Genomic DNA, 26,876 nt, shown 5'->3' on the forward strand with positions numbered 1-26,876 from the left:
ACAAATGAAAACCATATTTTTATAGCAAAGTTACTTTAACACCACACATATAAAATCCATATAAATATTAGCAAAAAGCCAATATTATGTATCTATAACACATACTTATATCATCTCTTTCACTACTACGTCCAAGCTTAATTAACAACACAAATGAAAACCATATTTTTATAGCAAAGTTACTTTAACAGCACACATATAAAATCCATATAAATATTAGCAAAAAGCCAATATTATGCATCTATAACACATACTTATATCATCTCTTTCACTACTACGTCCAAGCTTAATTAACAACACAAATGAAAACCATATTTTTATAGCAAAGTTACTTTAACGCCACGCATATAAAATCCCTTTTAACACCTGCAAAAAGCCGCCATTCCAATGTGTATCTCGGGCAGGTTTTGGCCTCCCTCCCAGCCGGCATTTCTCGCTGCCCCTCCCTGGCAGTGCCAGGGGAACCGGGGCAGAGCCGCTGTCACACCGCCAGCGCTGTGACCTCACAAGGCAGAGCTGCTCCCGGAGCCCGCCCGGCCCGTTCCCGAGGGAAATGCCCAATCCCGGCTTTTCCCCGGCCCCCCGATGCCCAATCCCGGCTTTTTCCCGGCCCCCTGATGCCCAATCCCCGCTTTGCCCCGGCTCCCCGGTGCCCATAACACCCGCAGCTGTGCCAGGCCGGGATGGCAGCGAGGCAGGAGCCCAGAGGTGAGAGCTGGCCCAGGCAGGGGCACCTGGAGGGGCTGGCATTGCTTCTCCTTCATCCCCCATCCCACCATCAGCTGCTCCAGGAGCTTCCCAGATCCCAGTTCCCTGCTCAGAATGGGATGGGGAAAATCCGCCCTGTCAGGAAAATTAATCCACAAACATCAGAGGTTTGTGGCCAAAATGGAGACAGAGGAGTTGTTTTGCTTTATTCCAATAAAAGGAGAGGCCATGGGGTGTTCACCTGGGGTCTCCAACTTTTGGAGGATGCAGCCTCCTTTATATCCCAATTTTCCTCTCTCTTTCCCCATTTCTGAGGTACCTGAGAGGTTCAGACTTCCCAAAACACCTGACACCAAAGATTCCCCTCTAATGTACAACCCTCCCTTTTCATTTTTAATTCTTATGGAATTTAGGGTTTTCTCCCATTGTTTATTTCAACTTTCAATATCCAATTTAATTTATCAGCAAACCTACAGCTTATTTATAAAGGTAAATATCTTTTTTTCCCATTCATCAAGAATGGGAATGGGTTGAATCCAATCCATGGTTGGATTTCCATCCATGGGAATCCTTCCCATAATTTCTTTTCTCTCTCGGTGCTGGTTTTACCTACCAGCAGACCCACAGTTTGTTTGGAAAGACAAATTACTTTTGAAAAATAAATCTGTTTGAAAAGACAAATCCCTCATTCCTCTCAGCCCCTCGTGGCTTTGAAGAAGGGTCTGAGAGGAACGAGGCAGAGGCAAAGGGGAGACCCCTCCCAAATATCCAGGGCAAAGACAAATCTGTCGTTCTTTGTGAAAAACAAATCCATTTTCTTGTGAAAAACAAATCTGTTTGGAAAAACAAATCTGTTTGGAAAAACAAATCTGTCCTTGCTTGTGAAAAATAAATCGGGGATGACAAATCCCTCATTCCTCTCAGCCCCTCGTGGCTTTGAAGAAGGGTCTGAGAGGAACGAGGCAGAGGGAAGGGCAGACCCCTCTTAAATATCCATGGCAAAGACAAATCTGTCGTTCTTTGCGAAAAACAAATCCATTTTCTTGTGAAAAACAAATCTGTTTGGAAAAACAAATCTGTCACTGGTTGTGAAAAACAAGTCCATTTTCCTGTGAAAAACAAATCTTTTTGGAAAGACAAGTCCCTCATTCCTCTCAGCCCCTCGTGGCTTTGAGGCAAAGAGCAAATCCCTCCCAAATACCCCAGGGCAGGGGGATTAAGGCAGAAGGCAGCTCATGGTTACCTTTTTTTTCTCTTTTTTTTTTTTTTTTTTTCTCTTTATTTTTTTTTCTTGTTTCTCTGGCATTTCCCTGTGCCTGTCCCCCAGCTATGTCCAAGCTCATCTCCTTTGGGACCACTCAGGACCGGAAAATGTTCCCCTCCAGCTTTGCCCCGGACAGGCTGGGCATCGAGGTGCTGGGCGTGAGGGGCAGCCCCTTGCTGGGGCCAGGCTCCTACCTGGGGCCGGAGGTGAGCTCCTCCTGCCTTCTGGGGTTTTTAGACAAGTTACGGGGTCGCTCCTGCCCTGAAAACCCGCTGGGAGATGCCCCACATCCTCCTGGGAAAAGGAATCGTCTCCTTTGCTTCAGGCTCTGCAGTTGTGAGAAATTGAGGGGAATTATTAGGAATAATTTGCTGCTCAGATAATTCTGCCGCTGCGGGATGTCCCACATCCCCCTGGAAAAAGGAATTTTTGTCTCCTTTCCTAACCAGTCCTTGAGGATCTGCAGTAGTGAGAAATTGAGGGGAATTATTAGGAATAATTTGCTGCTCAGATAATTCCGCCGCTGCGGGATGTCCCACATCCCCCTGGAAAAAGGAATTTTTGTCTCCTTTCCTAACCAGTCCTTGAGGATCTGCAATAGTGAGAAATTGAGGGAATTATAAGGAGTAAGTTTAATAGGAAAAGTATCTGCTTTTCATGCTGCGCTCCTGCCCTGAAAACCCACTGCAGGATGGAAAAAGGAATTATCTCCTTTCCCAACCAGTCCTTGAGGATCTGGAACAGTCAGAAATTAAGGGAATCATTAGGAATAAGTTTATTAGGAGTAGTACCATGCAGTCCTCCCTGAAAACCTGCTGGAAGATGTCCCAAATCCTCCTGGAGAAAAGGAATTGTCTCCTTTGCTTCAGGCTCTGCAGTAGTGAGAAATTAAGAAATTCCTAAATTATTAGGAATAAATTTATTAGGAATAGAATCTGCTTTTCATGCTGCACTACTGCCCATTAAAACCCACTGCAAGGTGCCTCACGTCCACCTGGAAAAAGGAATTATCTCTTTTCCCCACCAATCCTTGAGGTTCTGTAATAGTCAGAAATTAGGGGAATTATTAGGAATAAGTTTAATTGGAATAGTACCATGAAATCCTCCCTGCAAACCTGCTGGAACATGTCCCAAATCCTCCTGGAAAAAGGAATTGTCTCCTTTGCTTCAGGCTCTGAAGTAGTGAGAAATTAAGGGAATTATTAGGAATAAGTTTAATTGGAATAGTTCCATGCAGTCCTCCCTGAAAACCTGCTGCAGGACGGAAAAAGGAAATTTTCCTGGAAAAAGGAATTATTTCCTTTCCCAATTGATCCTTGAGGTTCTGGAATAGTCAGAAATAAAGGGAACTGTTAGGATTAACTCTATTAGGTTAATTTGCTGCTCAGATAATTCTGCTCTGCAAACCCACTGCAAGGTGTCCCAAATCCTCCTGGAAAAAGGAATTTTCTCCTTTCCCAACCAATCCTTGAGGTTCTGGAATAGTGAGAAATTAAGGGAACAAAATAAGGAAACAATTAGAAATAGTCAGAAATCAATGGAATAATTAGGAATAAGTTTAATTGGAATAGTACCATGAAATCCTCCCTGCAAACCTGCTGGAACATGTCCCAGATCCTCCTGGAAAAAGGAATTTTCTCCTTTCCCACCCGATCCTTGATGTTCTGGAATAGTCAGAAATTAAGGGAATAATTAAAGGAACAAAATAAGGAAATAATCAGGAATGGTCAGAAATTAAGGGAATAATTAGGAATAAGTTTATTAGGAGTAGTACCATGTAGTCCTCCCTGCAAATCCACTGCAAGTTGTCCAAATCCTCCTGGAAAAAGGAATTTTCTCCTTTCCCAGCCAATCCTTGACGTTCAGAATAGTCAGAAATTAAGGGAGTAATTAAGGGAATAAAAATAAGGAAATAATTAGGAATGATCAGAAATTAAGGGAATAATAATAGGAGCAGTATCATGCACTCCTGCCCTGCAAACCCACTGCAGGATGGAAAAAGGAAATTTTCCTGGAAAAAGGAATTACCTCCTTTCCCAACCAATCCTCGAGGTTCTGGAATAGTCAGAAATTAAATGAATTATTAGGAATAACTTTGATAGGAGTAGTATCTGCTGCTCGTTTAAACCCACTGCCGGATGGAAACAGGAAATTTTCCTGGAGAAATGAATTATCTCCTTTCCCAACCAATCCTCGAGGTTCTGGAATAGACAGAAATTAAAGGAATAATTAGGAATAACCCTATTAGGAATAACATTTGCTGCTCAGCTGACTCTGCCCTGCCAAGGATGGTTTTGAATAACGTCAAATAAATTATTTTGGGTCTCAAATTGCAGAACAACGTCCTGCAATCCTCCTGGAGCACCCGGCCCATGAGCGCCCTGGGCTACGTGATGGGAGCCAGGACGGCCCCGAGATTCCAGCAGAGGGCCCGGGTGAGGGGAAAGCCAAAAAGAGGGAAAAACAGGAAAAAAATACAGGGGAAAAGCAGAAAAAATACAGGGGAAAAGCAGAAAAAATACAGGGGAAAAGCAGAGAAAAATACAGGGGAAAAGCAGAAAAAAATACAGAGGAAAAGCGGAAAAAAAAATACAGGGGAAAAGCAGAAAAAAATACAGGGGAAAAGCAGAAAAAAATACAGAGGAAAAGCAGAAAAAAAATACAGGGGAAAAGCAGCAAAAAAAAAGGGAGAAAAGCGGCCGAAAAGAGGTGAAAAGCAGCCAAAAAAAGCGGGGAAAAGCAGCCAAAATATTCCCCAGCCTGGCTGTGCCATGCCCTGGGTGCTGCCACAGGAATGTGGAATTTCGGGTGGGAATGTGGTGGAATTTTGGGCGGGAATATTGAACTTTGGGTAGAAATATTGGAATTTTGGGTGGGAATGTTGGAATTTTGGGTGGGAATGTTGGAATTTTGGCTGGGAATATGGTGGAATTTTGGTGGCAATGTGGAATTTCAGGTGGGAACGTGGAATTGTGGGTGTGAATCTGCAGTTTTGGGGCAGGAAGGTGGAATTTTTATGGGCACGTGGAATTTTGGATGGCAATGTGCAATTTTGGGGGTGAATGTAGAATTTTAGGTGGGAATGAGGTGGAATTTTGGGAGGGAATGGGGTGGAATTTTGAATGGGAAAGAGGTGGAATTTTGGGTGGGAATGTGGTGGAATTTTCGGTGGGAATGAGGTGGAATTTTGGATGGGAGTGAGGTGGAATTCCGGGAGGAATGAGGTGGAATTTTGGGTGGGAATGAGGTTGAATTTTGGGAGGGAATGAGGTGGAATTTTGGGTGGGAATGAGATGGAATTTCAGGTGGGAATGAGGTGGAATTTTGGGTGGGAATGAGATGGAATTTTAGGTGGGAATGAGGTGGAATTTTGGATGGGAGTGAGGTTGAATTTTGGGAGGGAATTTCAGTGGAATTCCGGGAGGAATGAGGTAGAATTTTGGGTGGGAATGAGATGGAATTTCAGGAGGGAATGAGGTGGAATTTTGGGAGGGAATGAGGTGGAATTTTGGGAGGGAATTTCAGTGGAATTCTGGGAGGGAATGAGGTGGAATTTTGGGTGGGAATGTGGTGGAATTTCGGGAGGGAATGAGGTGGAATTTTGGGAGGGAATGAGATGGAATTTCAGGAGGGAATGAGATTGAATTTTGGATGGGAATGAGGTGGAATTTTGGGAGGGAATTTCAGTGGAATTCTGGGAGGGAATGAGGTGGAATTTTGGGAGGGAATTTCAGTGGAATTTCGGGAGGGAATGAGGTGGAATTTTAGGTGGGAATGAGGTGGAATTTCAGGAGGGAATGAGATTGAATTTTGGGTGGGAATGAGGTGGAATTTTGGGAGGGAATTTAGGTGGAATTCCGGGAGGAATGAGGTGGAATTTTGGATGGGAATGAGGTGGAATTTCAGGAGGGAATGAGACTGAATTTTGGATGGGAATGAAGTGGAATTTTGGAGGTGAATTCTCCCTGAACTCCTCTGGTTTTTGGCCTCTTTTCCCCTGGTTTTTGGCTGATTTTCCCCGTTTTTGGCCGCTTTCCCAGACCGTGACCCCCGGCCCCGCCGCCTACGGGCCCTTCCCGGCTGAGCCCCGCCCGGCCCGGCCCGGCCCGGCCCCGGTCCCGTTCAGCTCCAGCAGCCCCCGGTTCCCCACCCGCCTGCGGGACCGGGACCGCTACCCCGGGTAAGGAAAACCCTTTGTAAAATAGAAAATAAAAAAAAAAAAAAAAAAAAAAAAAAAAAAAAAAAAAAAAAAAAAAAAAAAAAAAAAAAAAAAAAAATTAAATTAAATTAAATTAAATTAAATTAAAAAATATAAAATATAAAATAAAAATAAAAACATATAATATAATATGATATGATATGATATGATATGATATGATATGATATAATATAATATAATATAATATAATATAGTATAATATGATATAATATAATATAATATAATATAATATAATATAATATAATATAATATATAATACAATATAATATATAATACAATATATATAATTCATATAATATAATATATGATATTATATTATATAGTATAATATAATATGATATAATATAATATAATATAATATAATATAATATAATATAATATATATAATACAATATATAATACAATATAATTATATTATATTATATTATATTATATTATATTATATTATAATAAAATATATTATAATATATATAATATAATATATATAATATAATATAATATAATATAATATAATATAATATAATATAATATATAAAATATAAGATAAAATAAAGTAATTTTAAAAAATTTTATAAAGAGGTTTTGTCTCCAAAAAAGATGTTTTTTAGCTCCCAAAATAAATTTTTTGTGTCCCAAAAAAGAAGATTTTTTATCTCTGAAAAGAAAATTTTTATGTCCCAAAAATAAGACTTTTTATCTCTGAAAAGAAGTTTTTCTATCTCCAAAAAATAAGCTTTTTATCTCAAAAAATATTGGTTAATATTGGAATATTTTTGTTAATATTGGGATATTTTTAGGTTAATATTAGAATATTTTGGTTAACATTGGAATATTTAGGTTAATATTGGAAATTTTTTTTGTTAACATTGGGACATTTTTGATGATACCGGGACATTTTGATTAACACTGGAATATTCTGGTTAATATTGGAATATTTAGGTTAATATTGGGACATTTTGGATAACACTGGGATATTTTGATTTACACTGGGATATTTTATTTAATATTTTGGCTAACATTGGAACATTGTGATTAACATTAGAATATTTAGCTTAACATTGGAATATTTAGGTTAATATTGGAACATTTTGGATAACACTGGGATATTTTGGATTACACTGGGATATTTTATTTAATATTTAGGTTAACATTGGGACATTTTGGATAACACTGGGATATTTTGATTTACATTGGGATATTTTATTTAATATTTAGGTTAACATTGGGACATTTTGGATAACACTGGGATATTTTGATTTACACTGGGATATTTTATTTAATATTTTGGCTAACATTCAAACATTGTGATTAACATTGGAATATTTAGCTTAATATTGGAATTTTTTTTGTTAACATTGGGACATTTTTGATGATACCGGGACATTTTGATTAACACTGGAATATTCTGGTTAATATTGGAATATTTAGGTTAATATTGGGACATTTTGGATAACACTGGGATATTTTGATTCACACTGGGATATTTTATTTAATATTTTGGCTAACATTGGAACATTGTGATTAACATTGGAATATTTAGCTTAACATTGGAATATTTAGGTTAATATTGGAACATTTTGGATCACACTGGGATATTTTGGATTACACTGGGATATTTTATTTAATATTTAGGTTAACATTGGGACATTTTGGATAACACTGGGATATTTTGATTCACACTGGGATATTTTATTTAACATTTTGGTTAACATCGGAACACTGCGATTAACATCAGAATATTTCGCTTAACACTGGAATATTTTGGATATTAGAATATTTTGGACAACATTCAAATATTTTGCTCATCGCTGGGACACTTTGGCCCAACACCGGGACGTTTCAATTCAACCAAACCAGCCCGAAAATGCAGATAAAATTTATTTAAATTTATTTATTTAAATAAACAAACAATTGCTGCTCCCCAGGCCTGGCTCCTACGACATCCGGGAGCCCCAAACCAAAAAGGTCTCGTGGCCCTCCCGGTTCGGGGCTCCCAACGGGGCAGCGCTGCCGCAGCCGGTGCAGAGGATGGTGAAGATGCAGGTGCAGAAGGTGAGGAAGGCCCAGAGGCAGGAAATTCCCTTTTTTCCTCCATATTTTCACTTTTTTGTTGTCCTTTCCCGCTCCTGAGACAGAAAATTCCCTTTTTTCCTCCATATTTTCACTCTTTTGTTGTCCTTTCCCGCTCCTGAGACAGAAAATTCCCTTTTTTCCTCCATATTTTCACTCTTTTGTTGTCCTTTCCCGCTCCTGAGACAGAAAATTCCCTTTTTTCCTCCATATTTTCCCTTTTTTGTTGTCCTTTCCTACTCCTGAGCCAGGAAATTCCCTTTTTTCCTCCATATTTTCACTTTTTTGTTGTCCTTTCCTGCTCCTGACACAGGAAATTCCCTTTTTTCCTCCATATTTTCACTGTTTTGTTTCATTTCCTACTCCTGAGACAGGAAATTCCCTTTTTTCTCCATATTTTCATTTTTTGTTGTCCTTTCCTGCTCCTGAGACAGAAAATTCCCTTTTTTCCTCCATATTTTCACTTTTTTGTTGTCCTTTCCTGCTCCTGACACAGGAAATTCCCTTTTTTCCTCCATATTTCCACTGGTTTATTTTCATTTCCTGCTCCTGAGACAGGAAATTCCCTTTTTTCCTCCATATTTTCATTTTTTGTTGTCCTTTCCTGCTCCTGAGACAGGAAATTCCCTTTTTTCCTCCATATTTTCACTGTTTTGTTTCATTTCCTGCTCCTGAGACAGGAAATTCCATTTTTTCCTCCATATTTTCCCTTTTTTGTTGTCCTTTCCTGCTCCTGAGACAGGAAATTCCCTTTTTTTCTCCATATTTTCACTTTTTTGTTTAATTTCCTGCTCCTGAGACAGGAAATTCCCCTTTTCCTCCATATTTTCACTTTTTTGTTTCATTTCCTGCTCCTGACACAGGAAATTCCTTTTTTCCTCCATATTTTCATTTTTTGTTGTCCTTTCCTGCTCCTGAGACAGGAAATTTCCTTTTTGGACTCCCCATTTTCACTTTTTTCCTGTTGGGGCAGCTGTTTCCTCCCAAACCTTTCATTTCTGTATTTCCAAACCCAACCATTAAATTAAATTAAATTACATTTTTTTCTTGTCCTCCCCTGCTTTTGAGAGAGGAAATTTCCAAACCCAATCGTTAATTTAAATTAAATTACATTTTTTCTTGTCCTCTCCTGCTTTTGAGAGAGGAAATTTCCTTTTCACTTCCCATTTTCACCATTTTATTGTTCTTTCCTGCTTCTGAGACAAGAAATTTCCTTTTCACTCCATATTTTCACTATTTAATTCTCCTCTCCTGCTTTTGAAATTTTCCTTTTTTTCACTTCCCATTTTCACCATTTTATTCTCCTCTCCTGCTTTTGAGAGAGGAAATTTCCAAACCCAATCGTTAATTTAAATTAAATTACATTTTTTTCTTGTCCTCTCCTGCTTTTGAGAGAGGAAATTTCCAAACCCAACCGTTAATTTAAATTAAATTACATTTTTTTCTTGTCCTCTCCTGCTTTTGAGAGGAAATTTCCTTTCCACTCCATATTTTTGCTATTTTATTGTTCTTTCTTGCTTCTGAGACAAGAAATTTCCTTTTAAATTCGTATTTTCTCCATTTTATACTCCTTTCCTACCCCAGTGCTTCTGAGAGAGGAAATTCCCCAATTTCCTTTTCACTCCATATTTTCGCCATTTTATTTCCCTTTCCTGCTTCTGAGACAGAAAATTTCCTTTTTATTCCCCATTTCCTCCACCTTTTTTTTTTTTATCCTTCCCTACCTCAAAGCTTCTGGGACAAAAATTCCCTTTCAATTCCCATTTTCCACAATTTTGTTTTTTCCTATTTCTTGCGAGAGAAAATTTCCTTTTTTTCCTTCACATTTCCTCAATTTTTTTGTTATTTTCCCCTGCCCAAGAGCACAAAACACAAAGTGATTTTTCTCTCAATCAATCCCTGTTTGCAAAACCCCCCCCAAAAAAATCCCCTTTTAATCAGAATTTTCTCCAATTTCCACCCCCAAAATGAGCAGAGTGGGGCCTCCAGTGCCTCGTGGGGCTAAACTGGTACAAAAATCTCATTTAAATCCCAATTTTGGGTCTCACCCTTTCATTTCCTGGCACATTTTTCGTTGTTTTTAATGGAAAATTTGTTTTTTTTTTGGGTTTTTTTTTTTTTTTAGATGACTGTGGATAAAAATTTCCAGAAAAACCAGGGCAGGGAGGCGTACCTGAAGCTGCACCACGGCTGAGGAAAAAATATCAAAAATATCTTTATTTGGAGACATCACTGCAGCTCCAGGCTGAATAAATCAAGTATTTTAAATGGTTTTTAATGTTTTTAATGGTTTTTAATGTTTTTAATGGTTTTTAATGTTTTTAATGCTTTTTAATGATTTTAATTTGCTCTGCTCATCTCAATCCTCTCAGCCCCGTCCCAGCTCGTTGGGAAGAAACTGAAATCCAGAATTTGTTTTGAAGGTGTTTTAAAATATTTGGATGTGTTTTAAATGTGTTGGAGGTATTTTTTAAAAAAATTACGGTCGTGAGCTGAAAATAATAATATATAAAAATATAGAAATATATAAAATAAATTTTAAGGTAAAAATTCAAATTCTAAACTTTCTTTTACTTAGTTTAACATGTCTCTAAACTATGAATTTATATTCTCACTTTTAGTATTTAAAAGGTTTTTTAAAGCCTCAAATTAAATCTTATATTTAATTTTAAACTTTAGATTCTAAAACCACATAATTTTATATACCAAATAATTTTATATCCCAAATAATTTTATATCCCAAATATTTTTATATCCCAAATATTTTAATATACCAATTAATTTTATATCCCAAATAATTGTATATACAAAATAATGTTATAAACCAAAGCATTTTATATCCCAAATAATTTTATAAACAAAGTAATTTTATATACAAAGTAATTGTATACACAAAAAAAAATTAATATATCAAATATTTTCATATGCCAAATAATTTTATATCCAAAATAATTTTAAAAACCCAATAATTTTCCAAGAATTCCCTACATTTCAAATTCTAACACTCAGAGAATTTTTTAATGTTTTTTGCCCAAAATATCACCCTGAAAACACCGAGGGAAAGGGGCCAGGTTGGGACAGGTGGATTTTTGCATTTTGGCTCCTTCCCTGCTGAAATGAAAATATTCTTAATTAAAAAAAAAATAAAAATTGCTGGAAACTGAGAATATTGAGACAAAAATAAACGTGGCCTGAAACAGAAAGTTCCTGGTGTTGAGGCAGCTGTTTCCCCTCAAACCTTTAATTTCTGTATTTCCAAACCTAATTGTTAATTTAAATTAAATGAAATCAATAATTTAATTCAAAGTAATTTAATTAACAATTGAATTTTAATTATGAATGAAATTCTTTTCAATGAAATTGATTTAATTTAATTTAAATTAGAGAAAATCTCAGATAAAGTTACTTTTATTATGAACATAATAAATTATTATTATATTCCTTTATTTAATTTAAATTTATTTAATTTAAATGTATTAATTTTTATTAAATTGATAAAGGAACATAATAATACAAAATAACTTTACTAAATACCTTTATTAAATAATTCTAAATACCTTTACTACATAATAATTATTATTCCTTTCTGACGAACACAAAAATCACAATTTGCCCATAAGGACATAATTTTTTTAAATTATGAACACAATAAATTATTATGATATTATTTTCTTAAATTAATAGTTATTAAATTTAAAATTATTGTTTTTTATTAAATTGATAAAGGAACATAATAATACTAAATACCTTTAGTAAATAATAATTATTATTCCTTTCTGACGAACACAAAAATCACAATTTGCCCATAAGGACATAATTTTTTTAAATTATGAACACAATAAATTATTATTATATTATTTTCTTAAATTAATAGTTATTAAATTTAAAATTATTGTTTTTTATTAAATTGATAAAGGAACATAATAATACTAAATACCTTTACTAAATAATAATTATTATTCCTTTCTGACGAACACAAAAATCACAATTTGCTCGTAAGGACATAAATTTTCTTTTATTATGAACATAAAAACTACAATTTTCATTCCACTTTTTTTTTTTTTTATTTCCCCTACCCAGCAAGGGATTTTTCTCCTCGCAGAAACCACAAAAAGAAAAGTTAAAAAAAAGATAAAATTTGTGGATATATACAAACATTTACAGTTTTCTGTACATTTTTCACTCTGTACAAGCAAGGCACCAGCAGAAGTGACAGTGGCACACACAGGGGGGAGTCTGAGATTTAATTTCAGATTTTTTTTTTGGCAGGAAATCATTGAAAAAAAACCTTTTTTAATTAAATTTTTGCCCTGGGGAAGAGGGGAGGATCCTTTTAACACCACGGAGGTGAAGTTGGAATTTTTGGAAGATTTTGGACCAAACCTCAGGAGCTTTTTCTGATGGGAACTGAGCCCAGATTTTGGGTTAAAGAAAACCCAAATGGTTTTTCCAAAGAAACCAAAGAAAAGCTTTTTTGGTTTTCTTTTAGCCTAAAATAAAGAGGATTTTTCTTCTTTATTTTCTATAAGAAAATGCTGGAGGGAAATGAAAGCAAAGCCCTCGAGAAGCAGCAAACAATGACAACAGTGGTGTGGAAATAAAGGGAATAAAGGGGGGAAAGAAAGGGGGGAAATAAAGGAAATAAAGGGAGGAAATAAAGGGAATAAAGGGGGGAAATAAAGGGAATAAAGGGGGGAAAGAAAGGGAATAAAGGGAGGAAAGAAAGGAAATAAAGGGAATAAAGGGGGGAAATAAAGGGGGGAAATAAAGGGAATAAAGGGGGGAAATAAAGGGAATAAAGGGAGGAAATAAAGGGAATAAAGGGGGGAATAAAGGGAATAAAGGGAGGAAATAAAGGGAATAAATAAAGGGGGGAAATAAAGGACGTAAAGGGGGGAAATAAAGGGGGGAAATAAAGGGAGGAAATAAAGGGAATAAAGGGGGGAAATAAAGGGAATAAAGGCAGGAAATAAAGGGAATAAAGGGGGGAAATAAAGGCTGGGTCCTCCAAATCCAAACCCAATCCCAATCCCTGGTCCCCAAATCCAACCCCTGTGTCCTCCAAATCCAAATCCAATCCCTTGGTCCTCCAAATCTAAATCCAAATCCAACCCTGGGTCCCCACATCCAACCCCTTGTGTCCTCCAAATCCAACCCTTGTGTCCTCCAAATCTAAACCCAGCCCTGTGTCCTCCAAATCCAACTCTGGATCCTCCAAATCCAAATCCAACCCCTATGTCCTCTAAATCCAAATCCAACCCCTGTGTCCCACCAAATCCAACCCTTGGGAGCTCCAAATCCAACCCCTGTGTCCTCTAAATCCAAATCCAACCAGTGTCCCTACATCCAACCCCTGTGTTCATGTAAATCCAGCCCTGTGTCCCCCAAATCCAACTCTGTTTCCCTCCAAATCCAGTCCCTGTGTCCCCACATCCAACGCCTGTGTCCTCCAAATCCAACTCTGTGTCCTTCCAATCCCTGGGTCTCTCAGCTCCAGCTCCTGTGTCCCCCAAATTCAACCCCTGAGTTTTCCAAATCCAAATCCAACCCTATGTTCCTCCAAATCCAGTCCCTGGGTCACTCCAATCCCTTGGTCCTCCAAATCCAAATCCAACCCCTGTGTCCTCCAAATCCAAATCCAAATCCAATTCCTGTGTCCTCTAAATCCAAATCCAACCCCTGGGTTCTCCAAAGCCAAATCCAGTCCTTGGGTCCCCACATCCAACCCCTGTGTCCTTCAAATCCAACCCCTGGGTTCCTCCAAATCCAGTCCCTTGGTCCTCCAAATCCAAATCCAAATCCAAATCCAAATCCAAATCCAAATCCAATCCCTTGGTCCTCCAAATCCAGCCCCTGTGTTCTCCAAATCCAAATTCAAATCCAAACCCAATCCCTGCGTCCTCTAAATCCAAATCCAACCCCTGGGTTCTCCAAGTCCAAATCCAACCCCTGTGTCCCTCCAAGCCCTGGATCCCTCAGCTCCAGCTCCTGTGTCCTCCAAATCCAACCCTTGGGCACTCCAAATCCAATCCCTTGGTCCTCCAAATCCAAATCCAACCCCTGTGTCCTCCAAATCCAAATCCAAATCCAAATCCAAATCCAAATCCAAATCCAAATCCAAATCCAAATCCAAATCCAAATCCAAATCCAAACCCAGCCCCTGTGTTCTCCAAATCCAAATCCAAATTCAAATCCAAACCCAGCCCCTGTGTTCTCCAAATCCAAATCCAAATCCAAATCCAAATCCAAATCCAAATCCAAATCCAAATCCAAATCCAAATTCAAGTCCAAACCCAGCCCCTGCGTTCTCCAAATCCAAACCCAGCCCCTCCAAGCCCCGGCTCTCTCAGCTCCTCAGAAATGAAATCCCCCCGGAGCGGAGCCCAAAGCCCCCCAGACAATTCCCAGCTGGTTCTCCTGGACCAGTGAGCAGAGGGAGAGCAGGGTGGGAGTGGGGCCCAGAGACCCCTCCTCAGCTGGGCAGCCTCTCCTGAGCCCCGGGGGAGCTCCCCAGGGGGATTTGGGGAACGTCCCCCCCTCACTTCTTCCTGCGGATTTTGGGTTTCTTGACGGGCCTCAGGTAGGGGTTGTCGATGACGCTCTCCTCGCCGTTCCTGCTGCCCGCCAGGGAGCTGCTCTGCTGCAGCACGGAGCTGTTCTCCTTCTCGGGCCCTGCGTCGTCCTGACACGGAAAAAACAGCAAAAAAGTCACAAAGTCAGGCTTGGAAATCCTCCTGCTCGCAGAACCCGTGGTTGCTCCAAGTCGCTGGAGCATCCTGGGCTGGGGCAAGGTGTCCCCGCCCGTGGGACAGGATTTTTATGGTCCCAGACTGCTCCAGGATTGCAGGTTCTAAGCCCTGAGGCTGTGGGCAGGAGGGACAATCAACAACCAAGCCCACAAGGAGCTGCAGCAGAGGCCAGGACTCCTGGTTTGTGAGACAGGAAAATCCCCTGGGAAAATGAAAATTCGGGGTGCCCTGAAAGCTCCAGCTCAGCCTCGCTCTGCGCTGGACTCTGCGGGGAGCTGGGGAACCAGGACAGTGCTCAGTGCCATTCCCCATCTCCCAAGGAACAGAGCCAGAATTCCAAGCTGGAGAACCAGGACAATGCTCAGTTCCATTTCCCATTTCCCAGGAGACAGAGCCAGGTTTTCCAAGCTGGGGAACACTGACACTATTCAGTTCCATTTTCCATTTCTCATTTCCCAATTCCCATTTCCCAGGAAACAGGGACAGGTTTCCCAAGCTGAGGAACCCTGACACTGCTCAGTTCCATTTCCCATTTCCCATTTCCCATTTCCCAGGAGGCAGAGCCAAGTTTTCCAAGCTGCAGAACCCTGACACTGCTCAGTGCCATTTCCCATTTCCCATTTCCCATTCCCCTGGAGGCAGAGCCAGGTTTCCAAGCTCAGTTCCATTTCCCATTTCCCATTTCCCATTTCCCAGGACGCAGAGCCAGGTTTCCAAGCTCAGTTCCATTTCCCATTTCCCATTTCCCATTCCCCAGGAGGCAGAGCCAGATTTTCCAAGCTGCAGAACCCTGACACTGCTCAGTTCCATTTCCATTTCCCATTTCCCATTTCCCACTTCCCATCCCCCAGGAGGCAGAGCCAGGTTTTCCAAGCTGCAGAACCCTGACACTGCTCAGTTCCATTTCCATTTCCCATTTCCCATTTCCCATTCCCCAGGAGGCAGAGCCAGGTTTCCCAAGCTGCAGAACCCTGACACCGCTCAGTTCCGTTTCCCATTTATTTCCCATCATTTCCCACTCCCAGGAGGCACAGGCAGGTTTCCAAGGTGCAGGAATGGCCCCGGGAGCCCCCCGGGGTGGCCCCACCGTGCTCATGTGCAGCGGGAGGTTCTCGGTGTCCGCCTGCTCGTCCTGCTCCGAGGAATCCGTCTCCTCCATCTGCTGCATCTCCAGCTCCGAGGGCAGCAGCGCCGTCAGGTAGGGCACGGTGAAGGGCCTGGCAGCAATCACTGGCAGCAGGGAAAACAGGAGACACAGTCAGCAAGCTGGGAGAAACTCCTGCCCTCAGAAACGAGGGGCGAAGTTATGGAGATCAAACATTTCGCTGGTTCTGGGTTTGGACGCATTTCATTTTCCTTTTCCTTTTTTTTTTTTGATACTTTTCCTTACACTTCCTAAGGATCAGGAAGGAAATCCTGATCCTTGAAAGATGGCACTCTCACCTTCCCAATTTCTGATCCCTAGAAGATGGCAGTCTCTACTGCTTCCCAATTTTCTGATCCCTGAAAGATGGCATTCTCACCTTCCCAATTTTCTGATCCCTAAAAGAAGGCAGTCTCTATTATTTCCCAATTTTCTGATCCCTAAAAGATGGCACTCTCACCTTCCCAATTTTCTGATCCCTAAAAGATGACAGTCTCTACTACTTCTCAATTTTCTGATCCCTGAAAGATGGCACTCTGTCCTTCCCAATTTTATGATCCCTAAAAGGTGCAATCTCTATTATTTCCCAATTTTATGATCCCTAAAAGATGGCAGCCCCTACTGCTTCCCAAATTTCTGATCTCTAAAAGATGGCACTCTCTATTTCCAATTCTCTGATCCATAAAGGATGGCACTCTCTACTTCCCAATTTTCTGATCCCTAAAAGGTGCAATCTCTATTATTTCCCAATTTTCTGATCCCTAGAAGATGACAGAGTCTACTGCTTCCCAATTTTCTGATCCTTAAAAGATGGCACTCTCTACTTTGGATTTGGGATGAGATTTGGATTTGGGATGAGATTTGGATCTAACTTCTCCACCAGGAGAAAAAAGGGAACCTCGAGGAGCTTCTTTCTTCCTTTCCTCCCCATTTTAACCCCAAATCCCTCCTTCCCCAACCTCCCATTGTGGCAATCTTTAAATCCTTTCCTCAAACCCGAATTTTCTGACCCCTAAAAGATGGCACTCTCTCCTTCCCAATTTTCTGATCCTTAAAAGACGGCACTCTCTATTTCCCCATTTTCTGAATCTCTTCATGTTTCCAGCAGTGTTCCAACACAGAAAATCCTTCCTGGGCTCCACCATAAAATCCCAATTATCTGGGAGATTTGGGCTCCTCTTAAATGAAGCTGTGGGGCCAGCAAGCGTTAGGAAAAGTGGGAATCCTCATCACTGCTCTGCAGGCAGAGAGAGGAAAATTTCCAGCAGCAGGAAAATGTCAGGGAGAAGAAATTCCTGGGGGAGGTTACAGGGATGGAGCCAGGATTGGGATGAGATTTGGATTTGGGATGAGATTTGGATTTGGGATGAGATTTGGATTTGGGATGAGATTTGGATTTGGGATGAGATTTGGATTTGGGATGAGATTTGGATTTAACTTCTCCACCAGGAAAAGAAAGGGAACCTCGAGGAGCTGCTTTCTTCTTTTCCTCCGCACTTTAACCCCCAACCCCTCCTTTCCCAACCTCCCACTGTGGCCATCCTTAAATCCTTCCCCCAAACCCTCTGATTTTAAGGATTCCCACACTCAGCAAGGCCAGCACCACCACGGGATGATTCCCAAACCCTGCAGGGAGGTGAAACCATGGGGTGACTGACGTGGGAAGGTGCTGACATCGTCCTTGAAGAGGCTCTGGGTCTCGCCAGTCTTGGCCATGAAGCGGGTGAGGGCCCTCTCCACGTCCCGGCGCTGCGACGCCGCCTTCTCGCGCAGCACCTGGTAATCGCACACGGGCTCGCGGTACGTCTGCACGAGGGACAGCAGCGGGAGACGGGCAGGGTTACACCTCCAAACCCCACAGGGATGGAGCAGCTCCACCTCCAAACCTCACAGGGATGGAGCAGCTCCACCTCCAAACCCCACAGGGATGGAGCAGCTCCACCTCCAAACCTCACAGGGATGGAGCAGCTCCTCCACCTCCAAACCTCACAGGGATGGAGCAGCTCCACCTCCAAACCTCACAGGGATGGAGCAGCTCCTCCACCTCCAAACCTCACAGGGATGGAGCAGCTCCACCTCCAAACCGCACAGGGATGGAGCAGCTCCTCCTCCTCCAAACTGCACAGGGATGGAGCAGCTCCACCTCCAAACCTCACAGGGATGGAGCAGCTCCACCTCCAAACCCCACAGGGATGGAGCAGCTCCACCTCCAAACCGCACAGGGATGGAGCTGCTCCTCCTCCAAATATCACAGGGATGGAGCAGCTCCACCTCCAAACCCCACAGGGATGGAGCAGCTCCACCTCCAAACCCCACAGGGATGGAGCAGCTCCACCTCCAAACCTCACAGGGATGGAGCAGCTCCTCCACCTCCAAACCTCACAGGGATGGAGCAGCTCCACCTCCAAACCGCACAGGGATGGAGCTGCTCCTCCTCCAAATATCACAGGGATGGAGCAGGTCCTCCATTCCCAAACCTCACAGGGATGGAGCAGCTCCTCCTCCTCCAAACTGCACAGGGATGGAGCAGCTCCACCTCCACACCGCACAGGGATGGAGCTCCTCCACCTCCAAACCTCACAGGGATGGAGCAGCTCCACCTCCAAACCTCACAGGGATGGAGCAGCTCCTCCTCCTCCAAACTGCACAGGGATGGAGCAGCTCCACCTCCACACCGCACAGGGATGGAGCAGCTCCTCCACCTCCAAACCTCACAGGGATGGAGCAGCTCCACCTCCAAACTGCACAGGGATGGAGCTCCTCCACCTCCAAACCTCACAGGGATGGAGCAGCTTCACTTCCAAACCTCACAGGGATGGAGCAGCTCCTCCACCTTCAAACTGCACAGGGATGGAGCAGCTCCTCCTCCAAACCCCACAGGGATGGAGCAGCTCCTCCACCTCCAAACCTCACAGGGATGGAGCAGCTTCACCTCCAAACTGCACAGGGAATGAGCAGCTCCACCTCCAAACTGCACAGGGAATGAGCAGCTCCTCCTCCAAACCTCACAGGGATGGAGCAGCACCACCTCCAAACAAACATCCCAAGGATGGAGCAGCTCCTCCATTCCCAAACTTCACAGGGATGGAGGAGTCCTGGAGCAGTTCCACCTCCAAACTTCTCAGGGATGGAGGAGTTATGGAGAGCTTCATCTCCAAACAAACATCCCAGGGATGGAGCTCCACTTCCAAACATTCCAGGGATGGAGCAGCTTCACTTCCAAACAAACATCCCTGGGTTGGAGCAGCTTCACTCCCAAACTTCCCAGGGATGGAGCAGCTCCACCTCCAAACCAACATCCCAGGGATGGAGGAGTTGTGGAGCAGCTCCACTTCCAAACTTCACAGGGATGGAGCAGTTATGGAGCAGCTCCACCTCCAAACAAACATCCCGGGGATGGAGCAGCATCTCCACTTCCAAACATCCCAGGGATGGAGCAGCTGCAGGCTCTGCTCTTCACCATCTCCAGTGTTTTGGACAGTTGGAGTCCAGCAGGCAAAAATCCAGGGATCCTGCACTGGGAATGCTCTGGGAGCAGGCAGTGGGAAGGATCCCATCCCAAGGAATGCCCACAACCCACAAACAAGGAATATTCAAAGCCAGGAAAAACAATACTTTGGATAAATGGCACCAGCACTGAAGTAATAATAAAAAAAACACTTCTGGGGTTCTGGACATCAAACAGATCCCAGCCAGCACAAAAATGAGAAATCCAGGGGTTCTGGCTGATTTCTGGATGGCAAGGGATGCCCACAACCCACAAGGAAGGAATGTATCAGGTCAGCAGGAATATTTTGGATAAAACGGCAGCAGCACTGCAGCAACACCTCCCCAACTCCTGGAATTCAGAGAGAGCCCCAAACAGCACCAAAAAAAAAAAAAAGTTGTTTTCACTCACTGGTGTCTTGATGTAGGTGTGAGGATCTGGGAACTCTGGGAAATGGCCGGGAATGTGGGGTGGGTGAGGTTTGTTCTGCCCGGCTGTCAGGGCCTTGGGGGTCACGGGCTGGTTTGTCACTGGAGCTGCAGGGGGGAAACAGCACGGGAATCAGGGAGCACAAAAAGGGAAAACAACAAAGGAATCAGGGAAAACACAGAAATAAGGGAAAAAAACAAAACCCACAGGAATTAGGGAAAACAGCACAAGAATCAGGGAAAAAAAAACCCACAGGAATCATGGAAAACACCCACAGGAATCAGGGAAAACAAACAAGGAGTCAGGGAAAATACCACAGGAATTGGAGAAAAAAGCCACAGGAATCAGGGAAAACAGCACAGGAATCAGAAAACAACAAAGGATTCAGGGAAAACACAGAAATTAGGGAAAATAAACAGAGGAATCAGGGAAAACAGCACGGGAATCAGAAAACAACAAAGGATTCAGGGAAAACACAGAAATTAGGGAAAATAAACAGAGGAATCAGGGAAAACACCGCAGGAATCAGGGAAAACAGCACAGGAATCAGAAAACAACAAAGGATTCAGGGAAAACAAACAGGAATCAGGGAAAACACAGAAATTAGGGAAAACAAACACAGGAATCGGGAAAAACACCACAGGAATCAGGGAAAACAAATACAGGAATCAGGGAAAGTAACATAGGAATCAGGGAAAACAGCACAGGAGTCAGGGAAAAGAACACAGGAATCAGGGAAAAGAACACAGGAATCAGGAGAAACAATAAAGGAATCAGAGAAAACACCACAGCAACCAGGGAAAATACCCACAGGAATCAGGGAAAACAGACACAGGAATCAGGGAAAAAACCCCACAGCAATTAGGGAAAACACAGGGATCAAGGAAAACAGCACAGGAATCAGGGAAAACAACAAAGGAATCAGGGGAAACAAACACAGGAATGAAGGAAAACACAGGAATGAGGGAAAACACCGCAGGAATCAGGGAAAAGAACACAGGAATCAAGGAACACAAAAAAGGAAAACAACAAAAGAATCAGGGGAAACACCACAGGAATCAGGGGAAAGAACAAAGGATTCAGGGGAAACCACAGGAATCGGGGAAACAAACACAGGAATCAGGGAAAAAACCCACAGGAATGAGGGAAAAGAACACAGGAATCAGGGGAACACAAAAAAGGAGAACAACAAAGGAATCAGGGGAAACCACAGGAATCGGGGAAACAAACACAGGAATCAGGGAGAAAACCCACAGGAATGAGGGAAAAGAACACAGGAATCAGGGGAACACAAAAAAGGAGAACAACAAAGGAATCAGGGAAAACACAGAGGAATGAGGGAAACAAACACAGGAATTCTCCTTCCCAGGGTCCCCCCAAAGCTCTGACCCCATCCCTGAGCCGGGGATTGGATCCCAAAGGGAAAAGGATCCCTCGATCCCTCAGACCAATCCCCTCCCGAGTGAGCCGGGTCCCTTCACCCAGCACAGGAGCCCCAAATCCCGGGCTTGTCCCACAGAAAGCTCCTCAGGAAGGCAGTGGGAGGAATCCCAGGAGTTCCAGGCTGGAATTCCCAGCCCAGGGAGGGCCCCCCACGCACGGGCAGTGATCACCATCCTCTGGGAACGCTTGGCGTAGGCTGGAAGGGTTTCCACGTTGAAGCCTGGAGCACAAAAGGGGAAAAGAGGAATCGGTCCTGTCCGAATCCAGAATTTTTCCCAAATTGAACAAGAAAGGGATGGGCCAGGGGAGCAGATCATGGGGAGGATCATGGAAAAGCATCGGCTGTGTGTGGCCACAGCACAGGGCACCTGTCAGGGACATATTTTATGAAAATTCCTTTTTCTTTAGGATTTTTCCTCCTGAGAAGCTGAGAGGCCTCAGGAACAAAATGCAAACAATGGTTATCTGCTGCTGTGGGATGCAACAGGTGCATCTGGGATTGAATCATGTGGTTGTTTCTAATTAATGGCCAATCACAGTCAGCTGGCTGGGAGTCACAAGATTTCCTTTTCCTTTTCCTTTTCCTTTTCCTTTTCCTTTTCCTTTTCCTTTTCCTTTTCCTTTTCCTTTTCCTTTTCCTTTTCCTTTTCCTTTTCCTTTTCCTCTTCCTTTCCTGCCTTCTGATGAAATCCTTTCTTCTATTCTTTTAGTATAGTTCTAATATAATATAAATCATCTGTGGTGGTGTTCACAGGGGTTCCAGGACGAGGGAAGAGATGAGAATCTGACTCCATGTTCCACAAGGCTAATTTATTATTTTATTATTTATATTATATTATATTATATTATATTATATTATATTATATTATATTATATTATATTATATTATATTATATTATATTACATAGTATTATATTACATAGTATTATATTATATTACATAGTATTATATTATATTATATTATATTATATTATATCATATCATATTATATTATATTGCATTATAGTACATTATATATATATATTAAAACTATACTAAAAGAATAGAAAAAAGGATTTCATCAGAAGGCTTGAAAAGGAATAGGAAAAATAATGGAATAAATAACAAAATCTTGTGACTGACCAGAGACTCTGAGCCAGCTGACTGTGATTGGTCATTATTAGAAACAACCACATGAAATTAATCAAAGATCTACCTGTTGCATTCCACAGCAGCAGATAATTATTATTGTTATTTACATTCTGTTCCTGAGGGTTCTCAGAAAAAATCCTAAGGAAAGGATTTTTCATAAAATGTGTCTGTTATCATAAAACAATAAAATAATTATTTTATTATCATAAAATATTAAATATAAATATAATTAAAATTAATAATTTTATTATCATAAAACAATAAACAACCCTTCTGAATACGGAGTCAGATTCTCATCTCTTCCCTTGTCCTGGGACCCCAAATGCCAGATTTTGGGGGGAAATGTCCCAGTCCAAGTGGGAAGGGGTGGGAGGAGGGAGCTGCTCACCCATCTCCACCAGGGTCACCACGATGTCCGAGAGCGTGGGCTGCGTCCTGGCCGTGTGCTCGCAGTAGGATTTGCCGCTCCTGCCGATCTCCGAGATGTCTGCAGGGCAAAAACACCAGGGCTCAACTCTGCAGCTGGGGCAGCTCCAGGGATGGGGAACTGCGGGCTCAATGCAGGGATTGCTGCCTTTGGATTTGGGGCTGAATGCAGGGATTGCTGCCTTTGGATTTGGGGCTGAATGCAGGGATTGCTGTCTTTGGATTTGGGGCTCAATGCAGGGATTGCTGCCTTTGGATTTGGGGCTGAATGCAGGGATTGCTGCCTTTGGATTTGGGGCTGACTTTTGGGATTGCTGCCTTTGGATTTGGGGCTGAATACAGGAATTGGTGCCTTTGGATTGGGGCTGAATGCAGGGATTGCTGCCTTTGGATTTGGGGCTGATTTTTGGGATTGCTGCCTTTGGATTTGGGGCTGACTTTTGGGATTGCTGCCTTTGGATTTGGGGCTGAGTCCAGGAATTTGTGCCTTTGGATTTGGGGCTGATTTTTGCGATTGGTTCCTTGCATTGGGGCTGATTCCAGGAATTTGTGCCTTTGGATTTGGGGCTGATTCCAGGAATTTGTGCCTTTGGATTTGGGGCTGATTTTTGGGATTGGTGCCTTTGGATTTGGGGCTGACTTTTGGGATTGGTGCCTTGGATTGGGGGCTGATTCCAGGAATTTGTGCCTTTGGATTTGGGGCTGATGTTTGGGATTGGTGCCTTGGATTTATTTGGGATTTGTGCCTTGAACTGGGGGCTGATTCCAGGAATTTGTGCCTTTGGATTTGGGCTGATTGCAGGGACTGGGGGCTGATTTTTGGTATTTGCGCCTTGGACTGGGGGCCGATTTTTGGGATCGGTCCCCTGGGTTTGGGGCTGATTTTTGGGATTTATCCTCAGCACCAGAGCAGGGCTGCACTCCGTGCCCTGCCAGCTCTCTCCCCACCCTGTCCCTGTGTGAAAAGCAGGACCCAGCCCCTCCCTGGGCGGGCAGGGGGCACTCACAGCTCTGGATCATCTCGGTGAGCGTCTCCACCGCCGCCTTCTCGGCGCTCTCGAAGCCGGCCTCGGTCAGCAGCGAGCTCACCACGACCTGCAGCGTGCGGCGCCGCGCCAGCTGGTAATTGTCTGCGGGGGTGCCAGCCTGCTTGCTGCCCCTCTGACAGGGAAAAAACAGAGTTATCCATGGCATGGGATCCATGGGGATTGTCTGCGGGGGTGCCAGCCTGCTTGCTGCCCCTCTGGGACCAGGGAAATGGGAAAAGTTATCCATGGAATCCATGGGATGGGACGGGATGGGATGGGATGGGATGGGATGGGATCCATGGGAATTGTCTGCAGGAGTGCCCGCCGGCTTGCTGCCCGCCCTGCTGGGATGGAGGAATGGAGTTAGGGATGGGGAAAGGAGGGTTTGTACCCCCTGAGAAGGGTGGGATGGGATCCATGGGATGGGAGGGGATCCATGGGATGGGATGGGACGCAATGAAATAGGATGGGATCCATGGAATAGGATGGGATCCATGGGATGGAATGGGATCCATGGGATGGGATGCAATGGAATGGGATGGGATGCAATGGAATGGGATGGGATCCATGGGATGGAATGGGATCCATGGGATGGGATGGGACCCATGGGATGAGATGCAATGGAATGGGATGGGACCCATGGGATGGGATGGGATCCATGGAATGGGAGGGGATCCATGGGATGGGATGGGACGCAATGAAAAAGGATGGGATCCATGGGATGGAATGGGATCCATGGGATGGGATGGGATCCATGGGGTGGGATGGGATCCATGGGATGGGATGCAATGGAATGGGATGGGATCCGTGGGATGGGATGGGATCCGTGGGGTGGGATGGGATCCATGGGGTGGGATGGGGCAGGGAGCAGGGAATGGAAGGGTTTGGGAGCAGGGACTGGGAAGAAACATGGAAGAATCCCTATTGAAAAAGGTCTCGGAGCAGGTAATGGGAAGGGTGACATTGCAGGAACACAGGTACACGAACATACACGTGTGTCCTATACACTCACATACACACGCGGGCACGTATACATATATTATATATATATATATACAAACATTTAGATATATATATGTATGTATGTATATATTTTTTTTACACACGTGTCCTTATAGAACCTCCCAGACACTTTTTGGGACGCGGCCCTTTAAGGAAACACCCACAAGCCCCGCCCTGTGCCCCGCCAGCCAATTGAAGCGCGCCATCCTCAGCCAATCAAACCCCGCCTCCTCTGGCCTTCCAGCCAATCAGCGCCTCCCTCCCTCCACCCGCCGCCTCCACGCTCCGCGGCCTGGCCGCGGCCGCCTCCGCGCCCCGGAGGGATCGGACGCTGCCGCCCCGCCCGGCCCCGCCGGGGAGCCGCCGGGAACCCGCCCTCATAGCCCCGCGCCCCGGGAATCAGGCGCCGTTACCGTGCCGGAGCCCCCGGACGCTGTGTCAGCCATCTTGGAGCCATATGGAGCTGTGCGCATGCGCCAGGTGCGGGCGCGGCTGTGGGCGGGAGCGCGGGGCATTGTGGGAGTTGTGGTGCAGCCGGAGCGACGCGCGGGGCATTGTGGGAGTTGTAGTGCGGAGGAGAAGCAACATCTGGATGCGCCCGCCCTCCCTTGCCCCGCACATCTGGAGATCCCAATGGGTGGAACGAGATGGGATTGATGGTCCCGCCCATCCCAAACCGCGCAGGACACGGGGAGCGCGAGGATTTTGTTGAGTCGGCAAAGTCTCCATTGAAATCTGATTTATCACATCCCAATTCATGATATTCTGATTTATAACATCCCGATTTATGGCATCCCAATTTATTATATCCTGATTTATGATACCCCAATTTATTTATTTATATATATATGTATATACATATAATATTATTTATTATTATTTATTGATGACAATCCCAGATTTTGATTGTGATTTATTGTGATATATCTCACATTTTGGTCATGATTTATTGTGATTTATGCCACATTTTGATCCTGATTTAGTCCACATTTTGGTTGTGATTTATCGTGATTTATCCCCTATTTTGATAATGATTTATCCCACATTTTGATTGTGATTTATTGTGCTTTCTCCCACATTTTTATCGTGAATTATTGTGATTTATCCCACATGTTAATCGTGATTCCTCCCACATTTTGATCACGATTTATCGCGATTTCTCCCCCATTTTGCACGGAGCCCCGCTGCCAGCAGAGGGCACGTTGGCACCGAGAAATTCTGATTATTTCTTCACTCACCAACCAGATCAGCAGCGCTGAGTGGATTCATGGCCATTTTCCCATCCCTCAGCTGTGAAAATCCAAATATTCAAACGCTGAGAAATTCAAATATTCAAATGTTGATAAAATCCAAATATTCAAACGCTGATAAATCCAAATATTCAAACGCTGATAAATTCAAATATTCAGACGTTGATAAATTCAAATATTCAGATGTTGATAAATCCAAATATTCAGATGTTGATAAATCCAAATATTCAGATGTTGATGAAATCCAAATATTCAGACATTGATGAAATCCAAATATTCAAATGCTGATAAATTCAAATATTCAAATGTTGACAAAATCCAAATATTCAGATGCTGATAAATCCAAATATTCAAACGCTGATAAATTCAAATATTCAGACGTTGATAAAATCCAAATATTCAAACGCTGATAAATCCAAATATTCAGACATTGATGAAATCCAAATATTCAAATGCTGATAAATTCAAATATTCAAATGTTGACAAAATCCAAATATTCAAATGCTGATAAATCCAAATATTCAAA

At 43.0% G+C, this 26,876-nt stretch overlaps 2 protein-coding genes across 2 annotated transcripts; one reads left to right on the forward strand and one right to left on the reverse strand.

Annotated features, from left to right (window-relative positions):
• The first annotated feature begins 674 nt into the window (after window positions 1-674).
• CIMAP3 (ciliary microtubule associated protein 3) lies at window positions 675-10,455 on the forward strand. The gene is made up of 6 exons (XM_058819232.1): window positions 675-708; window positions 2,036-2,178; window positions 4,309-4,407; window positions 6,013-6,152; window positions 8,117-8,243; window positions 10,387-10,455. The coding sequence occupies exons 1-6, from the start codon at window positions 684-686 to the stop codon at window positions 10,453-10,455; spliced, it is 603 nt and encodes a 200-aa protein (XP_058675215.1). The 5' UTR covers window positions 675-683.
• Window positions 10,456-13,525: 3,070 nt separating this feature from the next.
• TAF8 (TATA-box binding protein associated factor 8) lies at window positions 13,526-25,573 on the reverse strand. The gene is made up of 8 exons (XM_058819461.1): window positions 25,514-25,573; window positions 24,078-24,231; window positions 23,033-23,131; window positions 21,671-21,733; window positions 20,053-20,177; window positions 17,813-17,960; window positions 16,098-16,240; window positions 13,526-14,943 (listed from the first exon to the last, which is right to left on the reverse strand). Exons 1-8 carry the CDS (start codon window positions 25,571-25,573, stop codon window positions 14,800-14,802), a joined length of 936 nt encoding a protein of 311 aa, XP_058675444.1. The 3' UTR covers window positions 13,526-14,799.
• Window positions 25,574-26,876: the final 1,303 nt, after the last annotated feature.

This window comes from Ammospiza caudacuta, chromosome 24, assembly GCF_027887145.1.
Source record: "Ammospiza caudacuta isolate bAmmCau1 chromosome 24, bAmmCau1.pri, whole genome shotgun sequence".
Taxonomy (NCBI): domain Eukaryota; kingdom Metazoa; phylum Chordata; class Aves; order Passeriformes; family Passerellidae; genus Ammospiza; species Ammospiza caudacuta.

Excerpts from the sequence above, each read along its gene's own strand:
- CIMAP3 (XM_058819232.1), top strand. The coding sequence starts at position 684 with ATGGCAGCGAGGCAGGAGCCCAGAG. Across the intron at positions 2,179-4,308 it reads GCTCCTACCTGGGGCCGGAG|AACAACGTCCTGCAATCCTC; the intron begins GTGAGCTCCTCC and ends CTCAAATTGCAG. Across the intron at positions 4,408-6,012 it reads GATTCCAGCAGAGGGCCCGG|ACCGTGACCCCCGGCCCCGC; the intron begins GTGAGGGGAAAG and ends CCGCTTTCCCAG.
- TAF8 (XM_058819461.1), bottom strand. The coding sequence starts at position 25,573 with ATGCGCACAGCTCCATATGGCTCCAAGATGGCTGACACAGCGTCCGGG. Across the intron at positions 24,232-25,513 it reads CGTCCGGGGGCTCCGGCACG|AGGGGCAGCAAGCAGGCTGG; the intron begins GTAACGGCGCCT and ends TTTCCCTGTCAG. Across the intron at positions 16,241-17,812 it reads CGATGTCAGCACCTTCCCAC|TGATTGCTGCCAGGCCCTTC; the intron begins GTCAGTCACCCC and ends CCCTGCTGCCAG.